This window comes from Xiphophorus maculatus, chromosome 11 (genome assembly GCF_002775205.1).
Source record: "Xiphophorus maculatus strain JP 163 A chromosome 11, X_maculatus-5.0-male, whole genome shotgun sequence".
Taxonomy (NCBI): domain Eukaryota; kingdom Metazoa; phylum Chordata; class Actinopteri; order Cyprinodontiformes; family Poeciliidae; genus Xiphophorus; species Xiphophorus maculatus.
Genome location: NC_036453.1, coordinates 14,656,514 through 14,672,695, shown reverse-complemented (window position 1 = coordinate 14,672,695; position 16,182 = coordinate 14,656,514). Strand labels below are relative to the sequence as shown.

General features: G+C 37.0%; 3 protein-coding genes across 3 annotated transcripts; 2 read left to right on the top strand and 1 right to left on the bottom strand.

The window, feature by feature from the left end:
- Positions 1-1,940: 1,940 nt before the first annotated feature.
- On the bottom strand, positions 1,941-2,891 carry LOC102233991 (olfactory receptor 4N2-like). The gene has a single exon (XM_005817621.2). It carries the CDS (start codon positions 2,889-2,891, stop codon positions 1,941-1,943), a length of 951 nt encoding a protein of 316 aa, XP_005817678.2.
- Positions 2,892-10,749: 7,858 nt separating this feature from the next.
- LOC102226855 (olfactory receptor 1571-like) lies at positions 10,750-11,742 on the top strand. The gene has a single exon (XM_014473526.1). The coding sequence runs from the start codon at positions 10,750-10,752 to the stop codon at positions 11,740-11,742; it is 993 nt and encodes a 330-aa protein (XP_014329012.1).
- Positions 11,743-13,461: 1,719 nt separating this feature from the next.
- Positions 13,462-14,454, top strand: LOC102227113 (olfactory receptor-like protein OLF4). The gene has a single exon (XM_005811582.1). It carries the CDS (start codon positions 13,462-13,464, stop codon positions 14,452-14,454), a length of 993 nt encoding a protein of 330 aa, XP_005811639.1.
- The last annotated feature ends 1,728 nt before the right edge of the window (positions 14,455-16,182 follow it).

Here is a 16,182-nt window from a genome sequence, read left to right as displayed (position 1 = left end):
GACCTAATTGCATCACCAATAACGGTCAAATTTAATGAAATAAAACTTGACAAAAGGCCAAGCAATGCTTAACAAATAGGGAATCAATTACATAAAGGTTCAAATACTCTTGTGGAAATAATTTTAAATACTTAAATATGGATAAATAATTTACTAAGACGATAACTTTATTTTTATGCATTGATTTTTTTTTTAACCAAACAAGAACATGTGTTGGTAATCATCAAGAGGTATAAAAAAAACCATCAAGTATAAAAATTATAAACATTGATGATTTGATTTCCTTATGCTTTTGTCAGTTTTACCTTTTTTAATAATTTCAATTAAAACCTCATTTGATCATCTTTCTTTTACCAAATAAAAACAATTTTCAAGAGATATAAAAAGTCCTCAAAAATACAAAAATGTGTTGTGATTGATAATTTGATATTCTTAGGCCACATCATAGATCACAATAAACATAATTTGCCAGATAATGAAGTGAGCAGGTTTTTATTTATCTTTCAAGAGACAACGTTGATAACATTTTCATGAAAACACAGAGTAGAAACAGTGATGAGATGAACATTAAAGACATAGCAGCAGCTCAGGTAAAGGTAGCACAGCAAAAATACTATTCAAATCATCAAATGCAGCTTTCACTATTCAAAAGTGACAGCTGCATTGTAAAGCAATTTTGAATTCTATTTACACATTGAACAAATTTCTCTAGGATGGTCACTCATCCGCCTAAAGACCAAATTACTTTAGTTTGAGAATCTTTGTATGGTTTGTTCTTTAGTTTCTCCATTTCCAAACAGAATCACAAAAAGAAAGAAATAACTGTGTTATTTTGGGTTTTTTTTGTTTTCAAAACCTAAATAAATAAACTAAAAACCATAGAATTTGATTTTTGGCTCAGCTGTCCTAATCCAAAGTAAAAACATGCAATTGTTTTAATATGTAGCGACATTGGAAATGACAGAAGTCACCAAAAAAAGAGTTTGTTCACAACATTAGTTGTGACATGGAGACTCCAGTGTCATAAAGCTTTACCCAACTCATTCTTAACGTTAACTCCCTCAGACATATCATGGTGAGATTTGGGGTGTTTAAGTACTAAGTGGAAACATAATTTGCCTAAAGTTGTCATCATGATTTCTGGTCCTGCTTGGTCCCCAATAGTATAAAAATATAAAACTTGTCTTAGATTTGACTTGTCTTCTCTGTTTTTGCTATTGACATTTGTTTGCTTTAGTTTTAAAACAAGGAATTCACAATTATTTGTTTGGAAAAAGAACAAACTGCACACCGATCTCAGGGGAATGTTAATTAGGCCTTTCACTTTGTATTTTCTTTCTAAAGTAAAATTATTAGATCACATTCTGTTAAGGTCTTCTTTGTAAATATCTTAAGCTAGTATATTAAGGCAAAACTGTTACTGATAGTTAGCAAGATTCATATTTTATTTATACAGCTGTTTCATTCAAAATAATTTGAAAAAAAAAACAATTTAAAGTTCAGGTGTTACATTAAGTAACTGATATATATGAAAAAGAAATATTCTTGTGTTTGAGTTAGATTTTAAAGTAACATCACACAACTTTCACTTAAAGCAAAGATATTGTCACAATGGAGATCATGGTGTTCGTGAACATGACAGGTACTTCTACTGTATATTGCCTGTCAATTTTATTTTCAATTTTGAACCTTATTCTTATTTTTTTGAAAACTTAAGATGAAAATATTTATAAGGGAAAATATAAATAGAAAACATCTTTGTTCCAGACATAACTCTGAAAGTTTCTTTTTAACCTGCCAATGTATTGTTTTGGGTTGTAGAAGACATATCTGGTGGTGAACTGCCCCGTTTTCCTTTGACGGCAACAAACCCATTGTCCAAGTGGATTCTGGACCTTGTGCGTCCAGAATCCAGAAAGACATAAATGTTTCGAAAACTACTAGCCACTGATTTTAACTTTCAGTCGACAACACAGATAATACAAAAGAACAGGTCTGATGGTCTGATCTCTTAGCCCGTAGATCAGAGAACTCAAACATCTGGGGAAGATAATAAAACAAACATAAAAAACATTCTGAACCCATAAAAATGCCACTGTTGTTAGAATTTTTGAAAGAGCTATAATGAGTGGGTTATTAATAGTTGAGGAAAGACTCAGGCCAAGTTGAACCAGGTGCAGCAGCAGGGTGTTACGGGCCTTATGAGCTAAAGCTTTATCTGTGGAGGCTGACCTGGCTGCTATAATGACACTAACATAGGAGAAAGTTGTAGCAACACCAGCTGATACAAACACAACACATATATAGGCCCTGTCATATTCTGCAGTTACAGCACCAAGCACCAAAGCTATACGAGAACAAACGTCTTCTATTTGCCAACTCTCTATTTTTTCTAATGAAAACTTTAGAAACAACAGAACACGAGTGAGATTGTTCAGTGAACTGACGGCCCAAATTGCAATGATTACTACAGTTGTGTTTCTGACGGTGATGATGGAAGAGTGCCTCAGTGGGTAGCACACAGCCACATATCTCTCTAATGGCATTACCACCAGTGTGAGGGGAGAAATCCCAGTCGTAAGATTGGCAAGCATGCTAAGAACAGTACACAGAGAATAAGCCAGTTTGACTCTGCACACCGACAGTAAGAACTGCACTTGACTCTGCGCCAGCTGGACAGTGTCTGCCAGAAGAAGGTTGTAGAGTAGAATGTAACGACAGGTGTCACGAAACACAGGTTTACTCCTCAGCGTGAACAGAATGGTCCCATTAATGTAGAGAAAAACAAATGATGGAACTGTAGACAGGGTGGAAATTAGTACTATCCTCAACAGATCCTGGTTCTGACTTGCTGTTGTCATGTTAGACTCAGACTGTGACACATTTAACATGCTGAAGAGTTCCTAAAACCAGTTGTATTTCACCTGTTGGTTAAAACATACATTCAGGTAGACATTGAAGTTAAATGTAAACATTAAACAAGAATGGCAGGTAGAAAAATCCATAAAATCATACAAAGATCATTCACCTGTGCAGAACTCAGCTTAATGTCACAGTCTGCTATCTGACTTTTCTTTACTCCAGTGGAAATGACAAGTTCTGCTCTCTATAAGTGTTCACATGACACATCACATGTTAGCGTTGTTTACTAATGAATGACATAATCCCAGTTATGCATCAGAGCTCATGTTTTATTTCTTGATTTTGCTATTCATTTAATTCAAGTGAATAATTTGAAGCACCACCGTATATGCAGAATACATCATTTTTGTAAAGAGCAAATTCACAGCCAGAATAACGTAATCAAATGCAGTCTAAATCTGATTACATTTATGTAATCTAATTACATAAATGTAATCAGATTAAGACCCAATTGAAAACATTCAAATTTGGCACAAAATGCATTCAGTTAGATATGGAGTACTCTTTGTCTACCAAGCTTTAACATTAAGACAATTTTGAGAAAGCATCAGTGTTTGCATTAAGACACTGGTGCTCAAGTATAGTATGAAGATGGAAAGATTGGGGTTTGTGGAAACCTTTTTTCACCTTAGACCTTTTGGGCATTATGGAAACTCTGCACATGCCTCCTTTCCATAATTGGAAAATGACACTGGGAAGCAAAACTTATATTGAAATTATAAGGAGATGTAACAGATCTCCCGTTGCTTTGAAACATCTTTTCATTTGTTTAATTATTTCTTTTTCTTAAATACACATGGTGCCATGTGTTTTTTTAATTTGCTAAGGAGAAATATTTTCATACAAAAAAACGATCAACATCTGTTCATACATAAGATCAAGGACGTTCCACTGAGCCATATTAAGTAGACAATATGCTACAACTCCCCTAACAGGTGTAAATAATTGATCTTGTTATCCTTGAATCAAGTATTGAACAGAAGGGCGAGTTAACAGCTGCTAAACTCTAAAACCATCACTGCTCCCAACAAACTAATTTCAAATTAAGATGTGTGCTGGGATTTCCACATCTCTGTTGTTCGCACACTTTTTTTTCTCATTTATTGTAAACAGTTGGTTTTTTTATGGATAATATGCACAAATTTGACATTTTAAAAAATGTGTTCTTAGTTACACACTCCTTTGAACCGTACAGTATGCTTTTTTTAATTATTTTGCACATGCTATATTTTTGTCCCTTTGTGAACCTACATGCATCAACCACCTGTCACTTTGCTGCTGATGCACCTGAAATTCCCCACTGCGGGGGCTAGTAAAGGACATTTATTTTCTAATATATTCTAAAATGTCCCCAAAGTCTGAAATTGTCATAGTCACATCTGAAGTTGGTTCTTGCTACTGTTGAAATGAAAGCGTATGTTGGTACTATCAGAAAAAGACTCCATGTAAGGCCTTTGATCTCTAAAAAAAACATAAAGGAGAGCAGTTTGCCAGAGAACCAGGACTTTGGAAATAATGTCTGGACAGAGGAGTGTAAGTCGAATAAATTAAGCACTAGAATAGAAGAAATGTTTGGGATAAACCAAAGACAGTTTTCAAGAGAAACTTATACAAAATGTGAAACATGGATGAAGTGACACGTTTTGCTGCAACGTGATCTAGCCCCTCACCATTGTTGTGTCCACTACTAACATTTATCAGAGTGTGACTGTGGAAAATGTGGGACCTTCGGTAAAAGATTTGGGCTGAACCAGAACTGCACCCTGGAACATGGCAGTAATCCATAACATACCAGGAAATCCAACAAGCATTGGCTGAGAATCAGGAAGTGGAATGTTGTGGGCTTAGTCAAGAACCAGTCCAGTTTGTGATTTCATTGACATGTTGTGGGGTGAACTGAAATAGGCTGAACATGCAAGAAACAACCAAGACGTCTCACAGCTGAAAGGCCAGTGTCAGAGACTCGCAGATGATTATTTCAGCACAAGGGAGTAAGAAGACCAATAGTGTTGTGGGGTGTTATTTTTCCTCAGACTAGACATAGGTTGAGATCTTTTGGTTAATATTTCATTTTAAATTTCAGTTCCACTGGAATCTGTTAGAGGAAGTTGGAAACATGATGGCGGTGGGGTAGAAAGTTTCTTTAAAACATGTTTCCTGAGGGTTGAGGTAGCTAATGAAATAAAGTGATTTATTTCATCTGTCACTTTGTTTTATAGGAATGAAAATATTATCTCAACATGCGAACATTTCTTTTGAAAACAATCCACACAAGTAACATGGTTTCATGATCAAACATAAAGGCAGCTGATTTATTCCACACTCTCAAACAAAGCCAAAAATTACTTAGACATGCAGAACCGAATATCACATGATTACTTAAAAGAACTTATGCTGAGCCACATACATTTTTACTTAAAAAGTAAAATAAACTATTTGACAAAATGCAGTTGTTTAAAAAGTATTTAGTCAGTACTGTATTGAGTAACTTATTTTTGTCAGTTTCCTATAGTTTTTCCACATAGAAGTGCCTTTCGTCCACACATCATTAGAAATATTAAACACCCATGGGAATAATTTATTGTGTCAATATTTACAGTCATTAATGGCCTGAATTTTTAATACGGCTTAATGACTTCTCAGGAGGCCTGGCCTCACATGGGGTTTTTCTGTCACGCTGCAGGAACATTTAATCAAACAATATTTCCACAATAACAAAAAGTTTAGTAGAGCCTCTGACTTTTTTTCCGCTTTTGAAAATATTACAGGAAGGAATATTCTAATGTTTAAATAATCTGTCTTTGGATAGATCTAAAATAAAACAAGCTGCAACGCAGCCTGATTGAAGGTAGAATCAGTATGAAGTAATCATCCCTACTCAGTTTTAAGGCTTAAGACAAGCTGCAAGTTAATAGGTTTGCAGCATCATTTGACCGCATCTCTCGTAACCCATTTGATCCCAAATTTTTCTAATACATTAAAAAAAAATCACAGGTAACCCTTGGAAACAAAAGAAAAACAAAATAAGGTAAAATTGTTTTGTTTGTGTGTAAAATAGTAAGAAATGTTCATTAGACATTCAGAGGTACTAGTGCGACAATCTATGAAAAAACTTGAGCACCAGAAGAAGGCAGAAGAGCTCAAAGTGATAACTGCAGAAATACCACACTCGATCTGAAACAGAGATACAAGGAGTGTCTTAATGCTGTCAATCATGGTTGTGCACATGCTGCTAACGCTCTGACCCTCTTGGTTTATTCCAAACATGGAATGCTATCCTCCAGAGCCAAACATATCTGCTATCATCTCTAAAGGGCCTTGTTCCAAAAATGTTTTGGTTTATTCAAAAACAACTTATCAAACATAGGTTTGCTGCCATGTTATTTTTAGAGAGAAGAGTATTTCTATTCTAAACAAACCACACTTGTTCTTATTTCCTTAACTCTGTCATAAACTGCAACTTTTCCCATGCTGAATGAGGCCTGTTGAGTCTGCTTGCTTTGGGTATGTTATTTTTTTTTACATCCATTGCACAGTCTGGTGAGAACCTCCAGAGGAGGTCCAATTCTAGGAGTATAGGCAATTGTCCTAGTGTGTGGAAAAAATGTTATTCCCTACTTAAGTATGCTCACTTAAAAGAAATGCATAGGGCAGTATCACCATTAGTGACACACTACACTGTAATAAGCTAAAATCTTGCAGACATCTACTACAGAAAACAGTTCTACAGCCCGGTCTACGACTAAATGACTCAGATGGCTCGGATGATAGCGCTGCAGCCAGATGGGACAAAAATTGAGCTCTGTGGTACCAAGCTGAACTACCAAATTTTGACTATGATATGAATCCCGGTCTGATCTGAACTCAACCACAGTGATGTAAACATGCATTTGGATGTTTTTCATTTCGGAGTAGAGGATTAGACAACTAAACTACAAAGTGTACATTGATAATTTATTGCAAAACCCTCTGTTGTCCACAACATTGACGATGAGTCATTTATGGGTCCTCCTGCATAAGAGTGATCCAAAACATAAATAAGTGGCCAAAAACAAGATCATGGACAGGTTGATGCAACCTGCAAACCTCAGACCTACAGAAAAACCTTTGGAAATTTGAGCTTCATGTAGCCAAGCAGTCGGCTGAAATCCTTCCAGAGGGCTAATAAAACTTCATGACCAACCACAAAATATCTTATTGTGGTGCTTGGTAATGAAGTTTTCTCTATTACTATCTTGCTAAATGATCCAAAGATTAACTTGAAACTTAAATTGTTTTGTTTTTTTCCATGATTTTTTTGTTTTTAACTTTTCTTGGCAATAAATTAAAACTGCATTATAAAACCCTTAAAAATAACTGGGTAAATAATACTTTTAATATATAAATAATGTTTCCCAGTTAATATTTTTTCATTGCAGAATGATGGACTTAGAACGTATGGAAACTGATTTATAGTCATCTCATTACAGATGAACACAAACCTGAATACTTCTGATTTAATAATGGTTCACAGTAGCTGCTGATTTTATACCGCTTGCTTTGTTGGCCCTGAGTCTGAAACACTGTGGAGTTATTTTTTTGAGGTCGTAACAAAACTTTGTAAACTTTTAAACAAACATTTCATTGTAAGATTTTCTATGAGGTAATTTGAACTTCATAAACTTCCATAATTGTGTTTAGAGATACACATTACATCATTTCCATTAGGATTAATTAAGCAAAAAAAGCTGATATCTTTGGTGATACTTAGAAAGGACACAAGGGAATCAATAGCTTAAATATTTAATGTGTCTTAATGAGCCACATGGGCTTTTATGCAAGATTCTCTCTTTGCTGCCAGAGAATCCAGTGGAAAAAACAGAGCAACAAACCAGAGTTTTTCCCTGGGAGAGTCACGATCTCTGAGGAGCTACTGCAGTGGGTTGTGAGATGTCTAATTAGACTTTTTTTTTTCTTAAATTCAATATTGTCTCTAATTACACCAAAGTAGCAAAACTCAAACCCATTGTTTCAAAACAAGTAACTTTTAAAAAAAAAAATTTTTTAAGTTGTATTGGCTCTAGTGGCCTTTATTTGAGAGTGGTCAGACAGGAAAATGGGTTATGAGGGAGGGGTGAGACAGGTGGCAAGAATCAGACCAGGATTCAAACTGGTGATGGCCATTGAGCAATGGGCCCTCCGCACATGGATTGTGCTTTGGCCCTGTGCCACTGCAGCACCCCAAAAGTAACATTTTTACATATTAATTCAAACTATGAAGTTACTGTAAAATTTTACAGAAACAAAAACTGAAATCAGAGGTACAGTCGGTCTATAACTATAGCAAATTTAAAGCTGTCACAATCATCATCAGAATAAGTACTGTCACGCACATCACTGTCTTCTGTCTATGTTGCAATTGCACAAAAATCCGTGAGGGACGACGGAGTCCCTGCTCGAAATTCCATGAAAGAGGTGTACGGGGCCTCGTGCCGGAAGCCCGTTGAAAGGCTGTTTACATCGTTTTAAACTGTGTGATTGTGAGTGGGAATAAAAATACCAATAGGTATTTCGTTCCATATAACACAGTAGGAGTGGAACCGGTAAACCGTCTATGGATGCAAGAGCAAGAACCCCCCACTTGATGACTTTGTGTTTCTGTGTTTGATATGATGTAAAGCACTTTGAAATGCCTTGCTGCTGAAATGTGCTATACAAATAAATTTGATTGATTGATTGATTGATTCGGAACCTATAACCATAACAGCAGAATCTGTAATATGTTGTATGTACAAAATTCATATCTTTGATGTTTAAAGTAGTGTGAAATAAATGTCACTAAAACAACCACTACTAAGTAGATACAAATCTGCAGCACATTAGTACATTGTCCTACATGTTTCAAAAATGTCCTTCTTGAGACACTTTCAAGCAAACCTGTTAGCATACAGACATATAACTAACAAGTTCATTGTTCATTAAAAATACCATTTAACTTTTCAAACTATGTACACAGACACATAGTGACTGTTAAACATTTTTATGATGCAATCAGGTCTATACTGAAAAAAATAAATGAGTAGGTATGAATATTTAATGTACCTAAATAAGCCATCATGAGGATTGAGCTAAATGCATGGAGCTCATTAGACGTCACAGTTACATCATACCAAGGACAAAATCAACACAAATCACACTTCTAACAAATAAAGTCTAAAAGAAATCCAACTTTTGGTTGTGACTTTCTTTTGCTACAAAGTAAATCAAAAAGAAAGGGATAAATTAAAGCACAACAGGCAACTGATTTTACTGAAACGTAAATGCAATGCATGGTCACACACTTCACACTGAAACACAAAAGGATCGAAGTGAAAAAAAGTGAGTGAACTTATGTCAATGTACATTAAAAAAATCTTTTTAGAGGGATGATGGTGGCGATGTGGTGGGAGTTCATCCCTCAGTGGGTTACTGACCACTCTGTCTGCCTCCGTCTTTGTGTCCTTGACATGTTAAGGGGAGCAAAGACACTTTACCATCCTTCCCTGCAGGTTGTGGTCAGAAGGCCCTGTGATGCCAGTGAGTGGCAGTCTTGCCCAGTGTGACCCAGGGCAGCTATGGCTACTATCCAGTAGCTTGTCACCATCAGTGTGTGAATGGGTAAATGTAGTGTGAAGTGCTTTGGGACCCTCTGAACCTGTTAAAAAAGTGTTGCACAAGCCATTTACTTACATTTTTGTCCGAAATTTAATTGATCATTCCTAGCGAAGCTAAATTAGAAACCGAGGCAGAGCTTCTGATAAAGGCCCTGTGTGTCTGTGTGTGTGGGGGTGGGGTGTGTGTGTGTGTGGGTGTGTGTGTGTGTGTGTAAATAAACATTGTCCTCTCATGCCCGAGTTTTTGCCTCAGTAACCACCTGAGCCTCATGCCGTTTCGCCCGCCTGTACCCATCAGCTGCTTCCGGAGTCCCACAGGCCACAAAGGCCTGATAGGACTCCTTCCTCAGCCTGACAGCATCCCTCACCGAAGGTGTCCACCAACGGGTCCGAGGGTTGGCACTGCGACAGGCACCGACAACCTTCCGGCCACAGCTCCGATAAGCCGCCTTGACAATGAAGCTCTATGCACACAGTTTTTGAGCTAATCTGAAGGCCACATGAAGCTTGGAGGTCTATAGTGATTGACTCTGCAGAAAGTTGGCCTCCTCTCCGCCCTTTACACTTATAGATATACTGTATATATATATATATGTATATATATATATATATATATATATATATATATATATATATATATATATATATATATATATATATATATATATATATATATAACTTTATTAATACCATTGGTTAAAAAATTGTTTTGTATTTTTGTTCAAGACTGAATCATTTAGGAGTGACAAAACAAGCAAAAGCAGAACTAAAGAGTGCAAAGACTATATAAAGATTTACCTTTAACTTTACGTATAAGATTAAAAGCTGAAATTAAACCACACTTAAACTCATTTTGCTTGAAGAAAAAAATCTAACAGTCGTGTTTATTTGTTTTCAATGGATGAATGATTGTTTTCTATTTTCAATTACATTTACATCACAACTTCATACTACATGACGAAGGTAAAAGTAGTGAGACACAAGGGGTGTGTCTGCACTCATCAGATAAATAGTATAGGATGGAAGGTTCAACTATCAGATCTGGTACTATGTGCATGTAAAGGAGGCATATTGATGGAAATAAATTTAGGACATCTTTTTAGCCATCTTTGTTCTAATAATGAAGTGTGTTTATGAGTATCTCACTGTGTTATTTGTGTGTTTGACAGTCCCATATTTTTAGTGTTTGCTTGCCATGTTTTTTACTAATCAAACTCAGTTAAATACCACTGTAAGTCTGCAGCGTGAGGGACTTCTGGGGATACTGACAGCTTCCATTATGACAACATTGCAGTGCGCCGTGTTTCTCTTCATCAACATAACCATGTTATACACTTTGAGAAGCAAACAGGTGTTTCGGGAGACGTCTCGATATATTCTGCTGTTTAACCTTCTCTTTGCAGACACAGTCCAGCTGGCACAAAGTCAGTCAATGTTTCTGCTGTCTTCTTTTAGATTGACATTGCTGTATCCTGTCTGTGCTGCCCTAACAGCATTCAGCAGCTTAACGCTCTCTGCCTCTATTGTTACACTGGTGATTATGTGTTTAGAAAGGTACATAGCTGTATGCTATCCTTTGAGACACAGTGCCATCATCACTATCAGAAGCACAGGAGTGGTTATCTGTGTTATTTGGTGCCTCAGTTCATTGCATGTCATTGCACAATTAAGTTTAATGTTAAAGTTTTCGTTCCAAGACCTGCAGCACGAACAGATGATGGATTTTTGTGGAAAAGAGAGTGTGTTTCTCGATCCGGCGTCTGCTCTCTATGACAGAGCTTTCACTTATTTTCTGTTTGTGCTCGGAGGTGTAACTGTCACTTTCTCCTACACTGGCATCATTGTAGCGGCTCACAGTGCCTCCACTGACAAAGCATCAGCCAGCAAGGCTCGAAGGACCCTGCTGCTGCATCTGCTGCAAATGGGCCTGACAATGTCCTCAACAATATACAACTCATTGATTATAGCCATCTCAAAGAATCTAGGGAGAGTTGAAGCTGTGCGTATCCAGGTCTTTCTTTATATTTGTATAATTGTTCTTCCCAAATGTCTGAGTTCCCTCATCTATGGGCTCAGAGACCAGACTATCAGACCCATCCTCATGTTGAATCTTAGCTGCCAGTGGAGAGGCTCGGCTTTAAAACCTGCTGTGCTAACCGAGAAAAAAATCAAAGTTCTAGTTACTTAATGTGAATGTTATTTAGTGTGTTCAACATCAATTTTTAAAGAAAAAAAGATTATTTAGACAAACATGTTTTTGTAATATTTGACGTATATTCTAATAGTCAAATGTATGATGCACTGCTTTACGTGTTCCTCTGTAATTTTGTACTGTAGTAATACCGTATGTAACACTGGAAGGAGTAAAATTTTGCTGTCATTAAGACATGCATTTTTGGCATTGTCAGACTGCTTAAGGCTTAAAAACAAATTTATAAAATCATTTTATAATATGCATTGTGGTGTGAGATTTATAAATCTAAAGCTCAGTTAACTCATCACTGCATTGAAAGCTTACATATAGTCTTAAAAATGTTTTTGATTTAATTTAGAAAACACCTTTTTAAACAAAGCATTTTTTGACATTAGGTGTGTCATATGATTGTTGAAGGAAGCAAGATTTCAAGTCATTTTAATAATATTTCGGGTCCAATGTTGGGAATGTTGTTAAATGTTGTAACTTGTATCAACAAAGTTTCCTGGAGTTGTACATGCTCATTGTTGTGGGCAAGAAGGATCACAGGAATACAGGAACGTCTGTATTAAAGCAGTTATGAAGAAGCTCTGACTGAAGATGCTGTTTTGTAACCGTCTCATGAGGAGAATACTCAGGATTGTCGACGTGTTCTTCATTTATAAGTAAAACAGGATCCAGGCAACATGATCTAGTATATTAGTGAGTGAGCGTATGTATTATCAATTCAGAGTGACAATGAAAGGTTAGGTTACAGTCCCCTCAGGTGCTCATATGCTGCTGACCGCCTGCTTAGATAGGTGGATATTGTGAGCAGCTCATACATTAGCGTGATTGACACTGGTAAAACATTCATCCTGGCTGTGATTGGTTGTTTCTTACTGGGAGTGGTGCATTTCTGCAAATGGCAGTTGGACCACCGGGAGGAGCCAGAGGAGCTCAGGGTAGAATATGAGATTATCTCTCATTTTCTACTGTCAAGGCAAAATGAAAAGTTTTAAAAACTATATACAAAATATTTTCATAAACGTTACCTACAGTAACTTCAAGTAGTAGCCATGTAAAGCAAGACAGAAGGACAGAGTAATCAACAGTATCAAAAGCTGAGGTCCAGCAACACCAAGACTACAGGGCCCGACCCATCAACTGTCAGAAATGTCACTGAGTACTTTTAGTAAGGCATACACAGTGCTATGCTGTTGTCTAAAGTCACATTGACATTTATCAAAGATAGAGTTATTTTCTAAATATGGTTGTTGCTTGGCAAAATGAAGTTTCTGTAGAACTTTGGATATGAAAGTATAAAAAACAAGACTAGGACCAATCAGCTTTTCCAATAACTTACTGAGAAGTGTCAAAATTATTTTTATTTAACTGCAACAGGCATATCTCTTTACAAAACCCTACAGTTTACAAATAAGTATGCTGGACATGAAGACATAAGAGGCAGGTGTTCTAACACCATTAACCAATTAAATTTCACACACCAGTCTCAGGTGTTTCAAGTCTAATCAGATAAATATTGAGTGAAGAACAGGGACATCATGCAGACCATCTCAAGGTCAACGAGTGTGAATAGCAGGTATATTAGTTAGCTTAAATATGTGAACTCTACAACAATATAGATTATAACCATGGTATACGTATTTTGGTACAATAATTTCTCTAAGTTTTTCTTCTGTTTAAGATCTATGTGGGTTTAATCTGCTTGAAATGTCCTCCACTAATCAAACTCAGTTGAACTCAACTTTTAATCTGCAGCGTCAGGGAATCCTAGGAGTGGTGTTTTTTTCCACTGTGACGACTTTGCCATGCTGTGTGTTTCTTTTCATCAATGTGACAATGCTGTATACCTTGAGGAGTAAAGAGGTGTTTCGAGAGACCTCTCGTTATATTCTACTGTTTAACCTTCTGTTTTCAGACACCATCAACCTGGCACATAGTCAATCAATGCTTTTACTGTCTACCTCTAGAGTAACGATGCTGTATTCTGTATGTGTGGTTTTAGTCTCATTTAACAGCCTCACACTCAGCGTTTCTGTTATCACACTGGTGGTTATGTGTCTAGAGAGATACATAGCTGTGTGCTTTCCATTCAGACACAGTGTGTTAATCACCACAAAAAACACAGGAGTGGTTATTTGTATCATCTGGTGTTTCAGTTCACTAAAAGACATTATGCAGTCGATTCTAGCTTTAAAAATGTTTTTACACAATGTAAGCCCAGTCCAGATGCAAGATTTCTGTGGTAAAGACAATGTGTTTGTTGATCCAGCTTCTCTTATTTTTAACAGAGCGTTCACCTATTTTCTGTGTGTATTAGGTGGTGTAGCTGTTGTTTTCTCCTATATTGGTATCATTGTAGCAGCTCGCTCGGCCTCCACAGACAAAGCTTCAGCCAACAAGGCGCGAAGGACTCTGCTGCTGCATCTGCTGCAGCTGGGCCTCACACTGTCCTCCACGATACACAACTCATTGCTCATAGTTATCTCAAATAATCTAGACAGGGTGCAATCTGTGAACATGCAGACTGTCCTTTATGTTTGTACTATTGTCCTTCCTAAATGCCTGAGCTCCCTTATATACGGCCTCAGAGACCAGACAATTAGACCTGTTCTTATGGTGAACCTCACCTGTCAGTGGAGAGGCTCAGCTTTCATTTCCAACGTCCAAGCTAAACATAAAATCAGAATACATGTAAACTGACGGATGCGATTTCCTTCTGAAGGTTTATTTTTTTACTTGTACATTTTAATCACCACAATTTTAAAGAGAAAACCCTGGTTAAATTATTTATTTTATGACTACTACTGCAATGTAATGGCTACAAAATAAATACAATTTGTTATGTCCAGACAGGAATTTGAATTATGGTGTTTTGTACAGAGCTAAAACTGGCATAAGGATAATTTTCTATCAGGTTGTCATTCTACTGTCGGATTGATTCATCTCAATCTGAGAGTAAAATAAATGTATACAATAACCAAGTCAAAATTCTAGAAAGAAATGTCAGGGAAAACTGCAGTGTATTAAAAACATTAATATGAGGTGAAAGTAAAAACCTGTTTGAGCAGAAAACAATGAAATAAAGAAAAACACTGTAAAAAATTGTAGAAGTGAGTTTATTCATTAGATTTACCTTTCATAAATTGCATACTCATTGTACCACACTATAAGACTTTAAATATCAAGAAACCTCCTTATAACTGTTTTATTTATTTTTATATTTACCAGGATTCTAGTGGAAGTGGGAACTTGACTAAACTAAGGGACACTAGAGAAGAAATTTATAAGTAAGCAGTTTGATTTTGTAAGTTATCACAGTGTTAGTCTCCTGTAGCACCGCACAATATTGTACCTGAAATACACTAAAGGCCCTTTTCAACTGGCAAGTCGCGCACTAATCGGTTTATGTGCGGTTTGGTTTTACCTCAGGTAGTGAGCTTTTCCATTATATGCTCTGTTCCTTTCTATTGTGGGCAAGATGTGAGCGTGATGCAGCAACACTCAGCAACGAAGGACTTCGAGGTTCTGGTTCCGATGGACTCAAATAAACACAGATATTAAATTTTGTCTTTTAAATTTATTGCTGACTCAAAGATAATAAGGACTCAGACCAGCTGATTATTTTGTTATACATAAAAATATTACATTCTGGCATTTTATTGTTTTAAATGTTCAACCTTTTGGGTTTAGATAATGAAGTCAAAAAATGTAAACCAGGGGCGTGCCGTGGTGGCGCAGCGGTTAGCGCGACCCGTATTTGGAGGCCTTGAGTCCTCGACGCGGCCGTCACGGGTTCGACTCCCGGACCCGACGACATTTGCCGCATGTCTTCCCCCCTCTCCTTCCCCGTTTCCTGTCAGCCCACTATCATATAAGGGACACTAGAGCCCACAAAAGACCCCCTGGAGGGGTAAAAAAAAAAAGTAAACCAATAGCCAAGTCTAAACTTTATTATTTTTTTAATCTAAAGGAAAAGTAAAATTCACCTTAAAACCTAGTATTACGTGGTTCTGGTCTTTCACATTGTCAGGGCAAAACTGCAGCTCTGTCAGAAAGCTGACTGCAGACACATAATTTCAGCGAGATGAAGATGAAGCGATGAGCTGCTAGCGGTACTGTCAAATCTCGATCATTCCACTGCAACGCTTACTGCATGTGTTCCTGGCGCTACTCCTGATTAACTCATAATTGCTCCCTCGTACTGAGCAGTTCTCTGACAGCAGATGGCATGTCCGCGGTCCACAGATGAGCTATAACGTTGTCTGGCGTTTTCATCTCAGGGATCACAATCCAGTCAACAAATGTGGTCAGCTGACGATCAAATCTATTCGGTGTCGTAACTGGCTCGGTGCAGCTAGTACTACCCCAGAAGTACAAGAATCTGAGATCAGCCAGACAGAGCCACACGAGATCTGCTAATGGAAAATG